The sequence below is a fragment of the Triticum dicoccoides genome, chromosome 2B (genome assembly GCF_002162155.2).
Source record: "Triticum dicoccoides isolate Atlit2015 ecotype Zavitan chromosome 2B, WEW_v2.0, whole genome shotgun sequence".
Taxonomy (NCBI): Eukaryota; Viridiplantae; Streptophyta; class Magnoliopsida; order Poales; family Poaceae; genus Triticum; species Triticum dicoccoides.
The window spans coordinates 303,782,908-303,795,945 of NC_041383.1; the positions used below are offsets into that span (position 1 = coordinate 303,782,908).

At 46.3% G+C, this 13,038-nt stretch overlaps 1 protein-coding gene across 1 annotated transcript in view; it reads right to left on the reverse strand.

Annotated features, from left to right (window-relative positions):
- Window positions 1-5,077: 5,077 nt before the first annotated feature.
- Window positions 5,078-13,038, reverse strand: part of LOC119363580 (chromatin remodeling protein SHL-like) — a 44,470-nt gene continuing 36,509 nt past the window's right edge. Inside the window, exons 4-5 of the mRNA XM_037628950.1 lie at window positions 9,370-9,505; window positions 5,078-5,460 (exon numbers count right to left, since the gene is read on the reverse strand). Of these exons, the coding sequence (XP_037484847.1) occupies window positions 5,431-5,460; window positions 9,370-9,505 (166 nt within the window). The 3' untranslated portion in view covers window positions 5,078-5,430. The remainder of the gene's footprint in view (window positions 5,461-9,369; window positions 9,506-13,038) is intronic.

Here is a 13,038-nt window from a genome sequence, read left to right on the forward strand (position 1 = left end):
CGCCGCCGCGCGCCCCGGCCGTCGTCGCCTCCCCGCCACCCTCCGCCGCCCGACGCCGGATCCGGCCAGATCCGGCCGGCCCATCTCCTCTCCGGCCCTCTCCGGGCATCACCGACCCAACTCCGACGAGCTCCGGCCCCGCCTCGGTTCGCGTGCCGGACGAACACTAGATCTGGAAGAGGTTGACCTCGTTTTTCTCCATGTCTGCATTATTTTTATGCCATATTCATCGCGTCATATCTCCTCATCCGTAGATCCGTTTCATACATATGATATATCAAAATGTTCACCAGGATGTGCTCTTCATTTTGTTCCATTGGGCCATGTTCATTTGAGGTCATCTCGATGCCCAAATCTCTGATGCAAGAGTGCTATATAATGTTAGTTTCTGATTCTTAACAGATTGTGGGCATTTGTCATGTTAATTGCTGCATCTTATGGGCATGAGCTCTACATGTGTTTTGGACTATGCCATGTCTTCTTTACAGAGGTGCTTGCCATGTATTTTTGTGATTTATGTGGTGACTAGAACAAGCATGCAAACTAGGCTTCGTGATGTTGCTGATTTCAGTCCCTATTCTGCTGTTATTTTTATGCCATGTAAACTTGATGCTACAGAGAGATCCATACTTATTTTGAGATACTTCAGTAAGGATGTTTTGAACATATGGTTATGCTCTATCCATCCATGCCCCTGTTTGCAATTATGGAGTAGTCTAGCATGTCATTTTCTTGCTCCACTTTTGCTATAATATGTTTCCTGGCAGATTGTTTACATATTATTCAATTTTGCCAAGGTTGTTGTAGTTGATCCTTGCATGCTATGAACTTGTTCTTGCCATTTTTAGTTTCATAAACATGTATTCTTTCTGGTGCTATGCTTATCTTGTCATGCAATGACTTGTGGTGAGTGAATCGAGCTCACAAAGATGCCTTCATAATGCTGTTAATGCCATGCTCTGTTTCCTGAATCTGTTAACGAAACTTGCCATGTTTACATGGGTGCCATCATATCTTCTGATCCTTTTTGGCTCATGGTCAGTAAGGGACTTTTGTTCTATGCATTTAGTAGTATCATGTCATGCCTTAGGTTTCTATGATATGTTCCTGTAGCATGATGTTTGATTGATCTAAACATTGCTTCCTGATGTTGTTTCTGCCATGTTAGTATTTTTCACCAAGTCTGTGTTGCTGTTATCTATTGCACTTTTTCCATGGTTGTTTGAACCTGTTAATGTGTGAATTAGCCATAGCTCAGTGTTCATCTTTTGTCAAGCATCTCTTGTAGATCACTGTCATATGCTTTGTTGATATGTTGGGGTGTTGTAGCATAGTTTCTTGATGTATTCCAAGTGCTATCATGCTGTTAATCGCAGAACTGTGTCATTCTTGTTTTGCTTGCCGTTTGCAAACCGTGCATCCGATTCCGGTGATCTTTATATCGATTTCAACCGAAATCATCTCTTCTTTCCAGCGGCATACTTGTTTTGTCAAGTTGATGCCTTGTTCATCATTTTTCCTTCCGGAGCACGCATACGCATTGCATATCACATCTCGCATATCATGCTATGTATTGCATCATGTTGCTTGTGCATTGCACCGTGATTTATTGTGGTTCCATTGCTTGTGTTCTTGCTTTTGTTAGAGCCGGGAGACGAGTACGTGAACGAGGAACCTGTTGAGTAGCTAACGAGGATCAAGCTTTCGACAACTCTGAGAACCTTGCAGGCAAGATGACCATACCCTCGATATCACTTCTATCTTTGCTTTGCTAGTTGCTCGCTCTATCGCTATGGTTGCTCTACCTACCACTTGTTTATCATGCCTCCCATATTGCCATGTCAAGCCCCTAACCATCCTGTCCTAGCAAACCGTTGTTTGGCTATGTCACCGCTTTTGCTCAGTCCCTCTTATAGTGTTGCTAGATGCAGGTGAAGATGAAGTTTGTTCCTTGTTGGAACATGGATATTTTGGGATATCACAATATCTCTTGTTTAATTAATGCGCACCTATATACTTGGTAAAGGGTGGAAGGCTCGGCCTTATGCCTGGTGTTTTGTTCCACTCTAGCCACCCTAGTTGTCGTCATACCGGTGTTATGTTCCTTGATTTTGCGTTCCTTACGCGGTTGGGTGATTTATGGGACCTCCTTGACAGTTCGCTTTGAATAAAACTCCTCCAGCAAGGCCCAAACTTGGTTTTACCATTTGCCACCTAAGCCTTTTTCCCTTGGGTTTTCGCGAGCCCGAGGGTCATCTTTATTTACCCCCCTGGGCCAGTGCTCCTCCGAGTGTTGGCCCAAACTAGAGCACCGTGCGGGACCGTCCCTTGGCAACTTGGGTTACGTTGGTACTTGTATGCTTCGCTTATCCGGTGTGCTCTGAGAACGAGATATGTGCAGCTCCTATCGGGATTTGTCGGCACAGTCGGGTGGTCTTGCTAGTCTTGTTTTACCATTGTCGAAATGTCTTGTAAACCGGGATTCCGAGACTGATCGGGTCTTCCTGGGAGAAGATATATCCTTCGTTGACCGTGAGAGCTTGTGATGGGCTAAGTTGGGACACCCCTGCAGGGTATTATCTTTCGAAAGACGTGCCCGCGGTTATGAGGCAGATGGGAATTTGTTAACGTCCGGTTGTAGAGAACTTGACACTTGACTTATTTAAAATGCATCAACCGTGTGTGTAGCCGTGATGGTCTCTTCTCGGCAGAGTCCGGGAAGTGAACACGGTTTGAGTTATGTATGAAAGTAAGTAGTTTCAGGATCACTTCTTGATCATTTCTAGCTTCTCGACCGATGCATTGCTTCTCTTCTCGCTCTCACTTGTGTATGATAGCCACCATATATGCTTAGTGCTTGCTGCAGCTCCACCATATTACCCCTTTCCTACCTACAAGCTTAAATAGTCTTGATCTCGCGGGTGTGAGATTGCTGAGTCCCCGTGGCTCACAGATTCTACCAAAACAGATGCAGGTGCCGAGGATACCAGTGCAAGTGGCGCAATCGAGCTCAAGTGGGAGTTTGACGAGGACCTTGGATGTTACTATGTTTTGTTTCCTGATGATCAGTAGTGGAGCCCAGTTGGGACGATCGGGGATCTAGCATTTGGGGTTATCTTCTTTTCATTTGAATTTGACCGTAGTCGGTCTATGAGTGTATTTTGGATGATGTATGGATTAATTTATGTATTGTGTGAAGTGGCGATTGTAAGCCAACTCTCTTTATCCCATTCTTGTTCATTACATGGGATTGTGTGAAGATGACCCTTCTTGCGACAAAACCTAAAATGCGGTTATGCCTCTAAGTCGTGCCTCGACACGTGAGAGATATAGCCGCATCATGGGCGTTACAAGTTGGTAATCAGAGCCATCCCCGACTTAGGAGCCCCCTGCTTGATTGATCACTGGCGTTGTTGAGTCTAAAACAAAAAATATTTTGAGTCTTAGGATTATATATATCGGAGAGTAGGATTCTTTTTACTCCTCAGTCCCTTCGTCGCTCTGGTGAGGTCTCCTGACGTAGATGTTTTGACTTTCTCTTCTCAAATTTCACTAAAAAAATTAGGATCACGCGGGTATCTTGGAATCGTTCCGATGGTTTTGTGACGAGAACATTGTTCTGGGTGCCTCCTGACATTTAGGGGTTGTGGCAGTGTCCCGGGGAGTTGAGCTCCGAGGTGTTGTCGTCACAGTTTTATCGTTGCAGTTCTGGAATACCTGAGTTTTGCCGACATCGATAATCTCTTTAATGCAGTTGTTGGTGAGATAACCTCGACGTCACCCAGTACTGGGGAGTTCGGGAGTATTGCCAACAAAGCTTTTCTTCTCTACATCTAAGAGCTTCAGATTCCTAAATTTTCCTTCCACATTGTCCTTCATAGTAGCCTTTACCGTCGCCCATGTTGGCTGCGCCCTGCAACTCTTGGACAACGATGCCCTACCAGACACCTCTGACCACTGCTGCCTCCCCTTCCAGTTGAGCCAAGGCCGCCCTGCCAGCCGCCGTCTGCCACAGCCGCCGCCACGCACACTAGAACCACCCGAGAGCTATTGGTGTGGGTTTCTTCAGGATTCGGATGGCTCCACCTAGGTTGCGATTTGTGGATCTTGCGGGCCGGATTTCTATACCTCCCGCAAAGAACTTTAAACAAAATCGACCTTGAATGAGTAGAACACACTCACAACGGAAGAGATTGCGGAAGGGAAAGCTCAAATCTGGAGTGTTTGATGGATTTGGATCGAGGGATGAGCGGCAAAGTTGCCGACCAGGAACGCTAGCAGTCGCCTCGAAGTCGCTGGAAACAGCACCAACCGTCACGAACGGACGGACTCTATTGCTACCTCTGTGTACAACAACATACTTTTCGATGTACCTAGAAGCCATCATTATAATTACCTAATTAATGAGTAAAGTTTGATGTTGCCCCTGAATAAATCATCTAGGTCCGTGATATTCCCATGGTCTAAGCACACAAGTAAACATTAACAAATTATGAGAAAATACCGACAACATATTGCATTGTGATCTCACAGTATTTCATAAATGGGTCTATTCAACACCATTGTTCCCTAATAATGTGTACTCATAATTGTTGACGTCCTTGTTACATTGACAATGCACATGATCAAGAAAATAAGATCATTAACAATATATAAGCTAGTATATAGGCTTGACTAAGGATGTATTTGATGTTTATTATTCCACACATGCATTAAGGTTTTCAGGAACTAACACAATTTAATCATAAAAATATAAATTTAATCATAAAATAATAAGTTTATTATTGCATATTTGCAACAAAACTTTGCGACTATTTAAATGTATAGTTGAATTGCTATTGATATAAACAAATTTGACAAAGAGACCTTCCAGTGCCATAAGGTTTCACAAACCCAGTGTTACAAAATCCCAAACATTCTGATATGTAGTGGAGTGTGCTTTATTACCAATCTTTGTCAACATTATGAGACCAATTTTTTCAGCTTTATTAACGATCTTAAGCAACAATAGTTCTATAAAAATTACGCAGCTAAATCAAATGCTAAAAATCAGTCTACACAGATACTGCACCACGAGTTGCTCCGAAACAAAGACACAAAACATTCCACATGGCAACACAAGATTCGACTCTCACAAACGTAAAAGGCTGGTCAGGCCCCACAGCATAATGGATCACAAAGGATTTTTTTTTTCTTTTTTGAGGGAAGATCACAAGGGATCTTGATGGTACCATACTGCTCAAACTCTGACACTAGCGTCCAAATTCTATTTTCTCCTAATACAACAATCTCAGGTTACAAGTTATGTACACTGCATGCCTGACATTAGAAGGGGTCACAGACTGCCACAAACAACACCACAGACCTCAGACTAGAAGGCTATGTAGTTTGTATATCCGTGTGGAAATTCCATCAAATTAATCCAGCCCATCACCTTCTCCGCCTTTTCGACTCCACCGGCTGCACATGTTAGTGTAAATGAATTATGAGCTCATCGATCAGCTATCCAAGAATGATAATCCTAGCTTGTTTACTTAAGAATTTCATGCATAGGTTGACAAAGATTTCCTGTTGGATTTGGGTTGATTTCATGATAATTTCCCATTCAACTTTGGATAACACATTAATGTTGACAAAGATTTATTAATGATTTCCCATCGTTAATAAAGCTGGAAAATTTGGTCTTCCTGTTAATTTGCTCGGGATTACACATTATTAAATTTGACAAAGAGACCTCAAGACCAGATAACACATTCAACTTTGGATGGGGTTGATTTCCTGTTGGATTTCATTATGTTGTGAACCACCACGGGATTACAAATCTATAAATATATTGCTCTTCCTGTTTAAGGCCTCATAACCATGAGATCTTAAATTTGAAAATGGATCACCCAATTTTGACCAGGTCAACAATTTCTCAGCGGCCTCTCATATTAAATTGGACTCTAATAAGTGCCACACGTGTGACACAAAGCAATTCCGCCCACACGTGTGAGCCGAAGGAGGAGCCAAATGCCCTTCTAGCCACCCACTGTGACACGTCAGCATTCAAACAGGGACAAAAACAAATGATGTCAGCGGGAATCTTTTAGGTTTTTCAAACTTTAAAATGTTTTATTTCTTAAATGAAAAATCCGATTGAAAATCCGTTTTCACCATTAAATCCGTCGCAACGAGGACTTCGAAACTAGATCCCATATCGATATGTTTCGACGATATTTTTTGCGGTCAAAAGTTTCCATCTTTATTGCACATAAATTGTCATGGTGTTTACACCGAAGTTGTCATGATATGTTTCAACTACTCTTTCTTCTCTATTTAAAGTAAATTTTGACATGTTATAAGAAAGGGAAATAAAAATGCATAGTCAATGACTCAAATTTGCCATGGACCAGAAACTAAAATTGCCATGGTAGATTATTTAAATTTGCCATGATACATGCACTAAAATTTGCCATGATTCATACAAAAAAATTCATGGTCAAAATACTAAAATTGCCATGATCTATAAACTAAATTTGCCATGATGAATTACTAAAAATTGCCATGATCCATGAATTAAAATTTGCCGTGGTTAATTACTAAAAATTGCCATGGTCAATTAATAAATTTTATCATGAAAAGTAGTTAAAATACAATGTATCTTTAAATCTAGAAGAAAAAACTAGATGAAACATATCATGGCAACTTCAGTGTAACATCATGGCAACTTTTGGCTAAAAAAATTATCGAAACATATCAATATGGTATCTAGTTTTGAAGATCTCTTCGAGATGGATTTCATGATGAAAAATGAATTTTTAATCAGATTTTTTATTGAAGAGATAAAAACATTTGTAAGTCCGAAAAACTAAAAAGATTCCGCTGATATCATCTGTTTGATGTGGTAAAATGAGTGGTTATGGGGGCGTTTGGACCATGTTGCTTCATGCCCTATGTGTGGCACTTATCATTTGGGATTAAATTTTATTTGAATTCACTATGCTCCCTAATTTTAAAGCTCTCCCATTTGATTGAAGTATTCAATTTTGAATTTGGTTCACGGCTTTGACCGGGTCAACAATTTTTCAAACCAATCAGCAGCTACCGGCCTATAAAAACATATCAACCCCGCGCAGCCTCTCACCACCTAGAAAAAAAGTGCCAATGTGATACTGCAGCACCAATATAGTACAGGCTGCCGCCCATGCAGAAATTTTTGACACATAAGTACGGATTGATTAGCAGATGACAGAGTCACACCACGGAAGGCCCACCAAAACACCACTACAAATATAAAAAACACTCCATCGTCTCCCCGACTCACCAAACCAAATACTCCCTCGGTTCCAAAATATATGGTGTATTAGTTTTATGGAAAGTGAAAGTTCTTTAACTTCAACCAAGTTCAGAGCCAAAAATATCAACATCCACAATAAATAAATAAAATATGAAAATACATTTCATGATGAATCTAATGATACATATATGATATTATGTACTGATATACTCCCTCCGTTCCGATCTACTCGTCGTGGTTTTAGTTCAAATTGTATTTCTCTACAAATTTGGTCAAAATTAAAAAGGTTTGACTTATCAAAAAATAATAAATAAATAAAATATGAAAATACATTTCATGATGAATCTAATGATACAGATATGATATTATGTACTGATATATTTCTTTACAAATTTGGTCAAAATTAAAAAGGTTCGACTTATCAAAAAATAATACTTCTTATATTCTGAAACAGAGGGAGAACAAAAATTATGAAAACCCAACAACACCAACGGTGCAGCAAAGCGCGCCCAACCCTTCTAGTTTAGGATTATATAAAGAATTTTGGTAGACTACATTTAACCTTACCCTGAGAAATGAAACAATATGTAATCCCCGATTTATTTTGAACTGATCACCCAAGCTTTCAGTATACAGGTCGTGGCATGCATGTTGTGTTCCGTTTTGAAGGGGTCCACCAAAGGTCCAAAACAAGCATCGCTGCCAGAGCAGCGTACCTTGCAGCGTACATTGAGTATTAAGTATTAACTCTGCAAGCCTGGCATCCCAGTCACATGGGCCCACTTATCAGCCCCATCTTCTCGTAGCCAGGAGCACAATCTTGGAGCTAGGGGATGGGATCAATAAAGCATGCTGGTGGTAGTTGGAGTACCTAGGCATGAAAAAAGAAAAATATCCGCGGCCAACTATGACAATGGAAATGCAATCAAGGAGCAAGATTCATATTCATGCACACCCATCAACAGTGTAGGCCATGGCCATCCCAGGAAGCACCTGTTGGTCCTTTACGCGTCAAAAAACAACAATTTCCTGCAGGCTGAGGCGTTTGAAGATGATGTATGTGGCCAAAGCCGTCCATGCCAACAGCGCTTTGGTGCAACATTTCATCGAGGGGGGTAACAGCAGCATTGCTAGGAGCAGAGTGGAGCTGCAGGAGGCTAGGGCAGAGGAGGTAGCAACGATTGTTGCAAGGGTCACCCTGTGCCAGTTAGTTGGATGAAAGAGGCTATTAGAAGTTCAGAACAAATGTGTTGATTGTGTGAGCTCATCAGATCAGAAGAATGATGTATTCAGCCAGATCCAGCAATGCATGCTTTGTAGACCCCCTGTGAACCTCTATTTTCTTGGCAAGGATCCTTTGAACCTCTTTTTTTAAAAGTTTAAGGAGAATAAACTGCGGTGTTAAAGTAATTGAGTCCGTGTGTGAAAATGGATAGGAGCTCTCGGGTGCCATGCACCCTATATGAACAGTAGAATCGGAAAAAAATACTAGTAAAAAAACTGAAATTTTGGGGTATCAAGCCTGGTCGTTCATTCTACTCACGTCCGAAGTTTCATCAAGAAGGTATCCGTGGCATTCTTAGTAAGAAAATACAGTCCGACCTATGATTCATTCAAACAGTTCTTCATATAATCTAAATTTCTGTCTTTTTTGCTGAGAATACCATGGATGTCTTTTCTTCATGAAAGACACAGGAGTAGAATGGTCGGCCAGGTTTGATATACTCAAATTTTATAATATTTTGATTTTTCCTAGTATTGTTTTCGATTTTACTATTCATACAGGATGCATGGCATCAGAGAGCTAATCCATGTCCGTGTCGGTGCGAACATAACGCGAAAGTTTAAGCACTGCTAGTGGATTTCGCAATGTACCAATTGGTGCGATGATTGTACCAGTTTGACTGCAGAACAGATCCCTCCTTTCATAATTAAGCTAACCATGCTTTAACATTATCACAGATTATGTGCATTCTCAGTTTTTCACTAATATGAACTAAATTTTGCATAATTCATATTTGTTTATTGTCATTTCAGATAACAAACCAGACAACACACCAGCGATAATAAAGCAATCGTGTCATAGTTACCCTTTCTTCTGACTGTGCCGTGGCTTCATGAGAATTCTCAGTTGTCTTCCCATTTTCAGCAGTACAGCTCTGGCAGAAGAAGTGTTCTCGTTTCTTTGCTTCTTTAATGGTCATTCCAATACAAGAAGGGTGAAACCTGAAAAACAAAAGCAGCAAGTTATAACCTCAAGTTCAAACGGACTCGAATTCCTGGAGGAGGCAGATGATTACTTAGCACGCACAGATGCACCAACAGAGACCGGAATAGATGAAAAAGAAAACATATTTGTTTGTACAAACAAAAAACTATGGTGCACCCTATTTATGTGCACACACTGTTCAAGAACTAACCAGGCATACTCTGCACATTAAAATTACAAAAAAAAAATATCATTCTATATGTCCCAATTGACTACTTGCTTTTTGCCATCATTTAGAATAGACAAACACTAACAATTAGCTTAACATGCACTCGCAAGCAATGTAAGGGTGTTAAGAGTACGTAATGGGCCTAATGGGCCCATTAGTCTTAGGCTTAATTAGAGATAAGGGTCGCTTGCTTAGGAGTTAAGTAAGCCTTGCTTGGGAGTCAAGTAAACTCCCGCCGGCGCGGTCGATGCGGGGCCGGAGCTGACCGGCGGTGGCTGCTGCAGCTGCAGCATCTGCTGCGGTGGTGCACCGGGCAGCGGCAGCGGCTGCTGTGGTGGAGCGCCGGGCGCGGCGGAGGCCGCCAGGAGCGGCGGCTGCCACTGCAGCCAGGGCTGGGCGGTGGTGGCGACGGATGGCAGCAGCAGCGGCTGCTGCAGTGGCCCGGGGAGCACGGCGAAGGCCGCCTGGTGCGGCGGCTGCCACGGCAGCCACGGCGGCGCGGGGGCGGCGATGGGCGCTGGAGGCGCGGCGGGAGCCGATGCCGGCCACTGCAGGGCGGCGGCGGCAGCTGCAGCTGTGGTTGTAGCGTCCCAGCGAACGCCACGGAGGCCCCTGGATGCGGCGAGTACCACGGCAGGGCCGGCGGCGGCCCGTAGGGGCTGGCCAGGTACAGCCGGATCCCCTAGACGGCTGTGACGAGGTCGTTGAGGACCCCGGTGATCTCCTCCGAGGTGTAGGCGGCGGCCAGTGGTGCGGTGGAGGGCGCCGGCATCTGGGTGGTGGCGGCGCCGGAGGATGCGACCAGCGGCGCGGTGGTGACGGTCGGCAGCGGAAGCGACAGGGTGGGCGGCGGCGAAGACATGATCGGAACTGAGGTACCTGATACCAAATTGTTATGGTGTTGCTAGAAGGAGGCGCAAGAGGGCCGGCCAGGGGCCTTTTTGCCCACGGCCGGGCAAGAGGGAAGGGATTTCCTTCTTAATTCTTGCTTGATTAAATTGATACATCTCCTCTCTTTATATAGAGAGGTTTACTTGACTCCCAAGAAAGGCTTACTTGACCCCTAAGCAAACTGACCCTTATCTCTAATTAACCCTAAGACTAATGGGCCCATTAGGCCCATTATGTACTCTAAACCCTAGCCGCTCGTCGCTTCCGCTCCACGCGCTGCCCCCGGGGCGGTCGGCCTTCACGACCGCTGCCGGGGGCCGCGCCGCCCGTACCTAGAGTTCGTCCGCCGGTCGTGTCAACCCGCTGCCCTAGAGTCTTTTCCCCGATGCTTTGATCCGGGTTTTTCTCTCTCTCGCCGGTCACTTTGATCGGCGTCTATGTTTTGGTTTTCCGATCCACTTGATCGGTTTGCGTCGCCCACCGCCGCCGTCGACTCTCGCGCCTCTACTTCGACACCAGCGCGACACATGGCCTCTTCTCCGACTCGGCGACCTTGCGCGATGCGGCGGCCCCTCACAGCTACCGCTCGCGCGTCCGTCCAGCCGTGGCTATGTGCCTGTTGTCGTCGCCATGATCGGATCAAGAATTCTGCATCAACCCCGCCTCCATCCACAACTCGGACGCCCCAGCTTTCTGCATGCAGAAGGTTACGTACGACGGCAGCACATGCGCTGCCCCGGTCATCCCGTACCGCGTGGCACACGGGTGTGGTTGGCGCTGGTGTTGCCGGCTGCTTGCCCCGGACCACACGGCCGTACAAGGTTTGGCTGCACGTTGCATCATGTGAGCATGGTGCTCATATGGTTGTATTCCAATCAGCCTTCATGTATAATACGTGTCCAGGCCGGTAGCACGCTCCTGCTACGACAGTCCGCCCCTAGGTATGGCGGCCGCTCGCCTTGCCGCGTCCGCCCGTTATAATCGCATCGAGCAGTGTCCTCGATCTTGCGACCGGCCAGATTAATCACTTGTCCGTCGCTCCACTTCAACCGCGCCGTGCGACAGACCTAGCTAGTTGATTGCGCGCGCCTCCACAGGTTCTGTGAAGATTGATTATGAGTTCAGCGCGCCCCCTCCGCCCATCGAGCATCGGGCTACCGATGCGTCGCCCCATCGGGCCGCAGCATCGCCGCCTCGTGGTTCTTCTCGTGGCTGCATCGACTCGTGCGTCGCCGCTGCGTCGCCCCTTCGAGCCGTAGTGCCGCGATACGCGGTCCCCGCCGCCGCCCCGAGGCCGTCCCCGCGGTTGCACCGACCCGCACTCCGCTGCTAGGTCGGCCCCTTCGAGCTGTAGCGCCGCGGTCCGCGGTCCCCGTTGCCGCCCCGACGTCTTCCCGCCGTTGCCCTGACCTGCCCGTCACCGCTGCATCGCCCCTTCGGGCCGTAGCGCCGCGGCCCGCTGTCCCCTACGCCGTCACCGCGCGTCGACCTCCCGTGGTATGCGCCGCGCTGTCTCCCTTGGCGCGGGAACGCCACCGTCCACGAGGCGTGTTCTTCACGATGTCAGGGTTCTTCGCCTACTTCGAGCACCGCCGCCGCGCTCCTAACCTAGCCGCCACTCTTCTTCGGCAGCCGCCGCCGCTTCCTCCGTAGCCGCCGCCGCTGCCCGTCCACCATGTTCGTCTTCGTCTAGCACCAGCACGTCGCCAGTGTCGCCGTCATCTACCCCGACCGCTTCATCTACTCCGACAACCGCAGGCGACATTGGCCCCGCGTCGATGGCGCCGCAACCGTCGTCGAGTCCTTCTCTGCTGGCCTCTCCTACTTCTTCGACATGGCGTACAGCTTGTGCAGGTCCCAGTCTACGCATGCCCGGTGCTGGCAACACCGCCGCCCAACCCGTCTCTCCCGCTGTCCTCCGTCGCGCCCGCCCCTGCCGTCCTCACCCCAAAGGAGGTGTCCAGGGCGCTGCCGGACCTAACCCAGGCGGTCCAGGAGATCCACCTGTTCTTGGCCGGGTCCTACGGGCCGCACTCGGCTGCGCCGCCCATTGCCGCCACCGCGCCGCCGTGGCTGCCATGGCAGCCGCCGCACCAGGCGGCCTCCGTGAAAGTGCAACTATCCCTAGGTGGTTTTGGTAATTCATAACAACATATAGCTCATTAAGCTGATGCTATTCCAAGACAAATATTTCAGGAAACCTCAATGAATGGCATGCCATGGATAATGAAAGTGGATCCCTCAAAATATCAAGGACAAAGGATTGGCTCAAGCTCAAAAGCTCAAGACTCTACATTTTACATTTTAGTGATCCAAGATCACATTGAGTCTATAGGAAAAGCCAATACTATCAAGGAGGGATGAGGTGTTGCTTAATGAGCCTCTTGCTTCATGTGCTTAGTGATATGCTCCAAAAACCTTCAACTACTT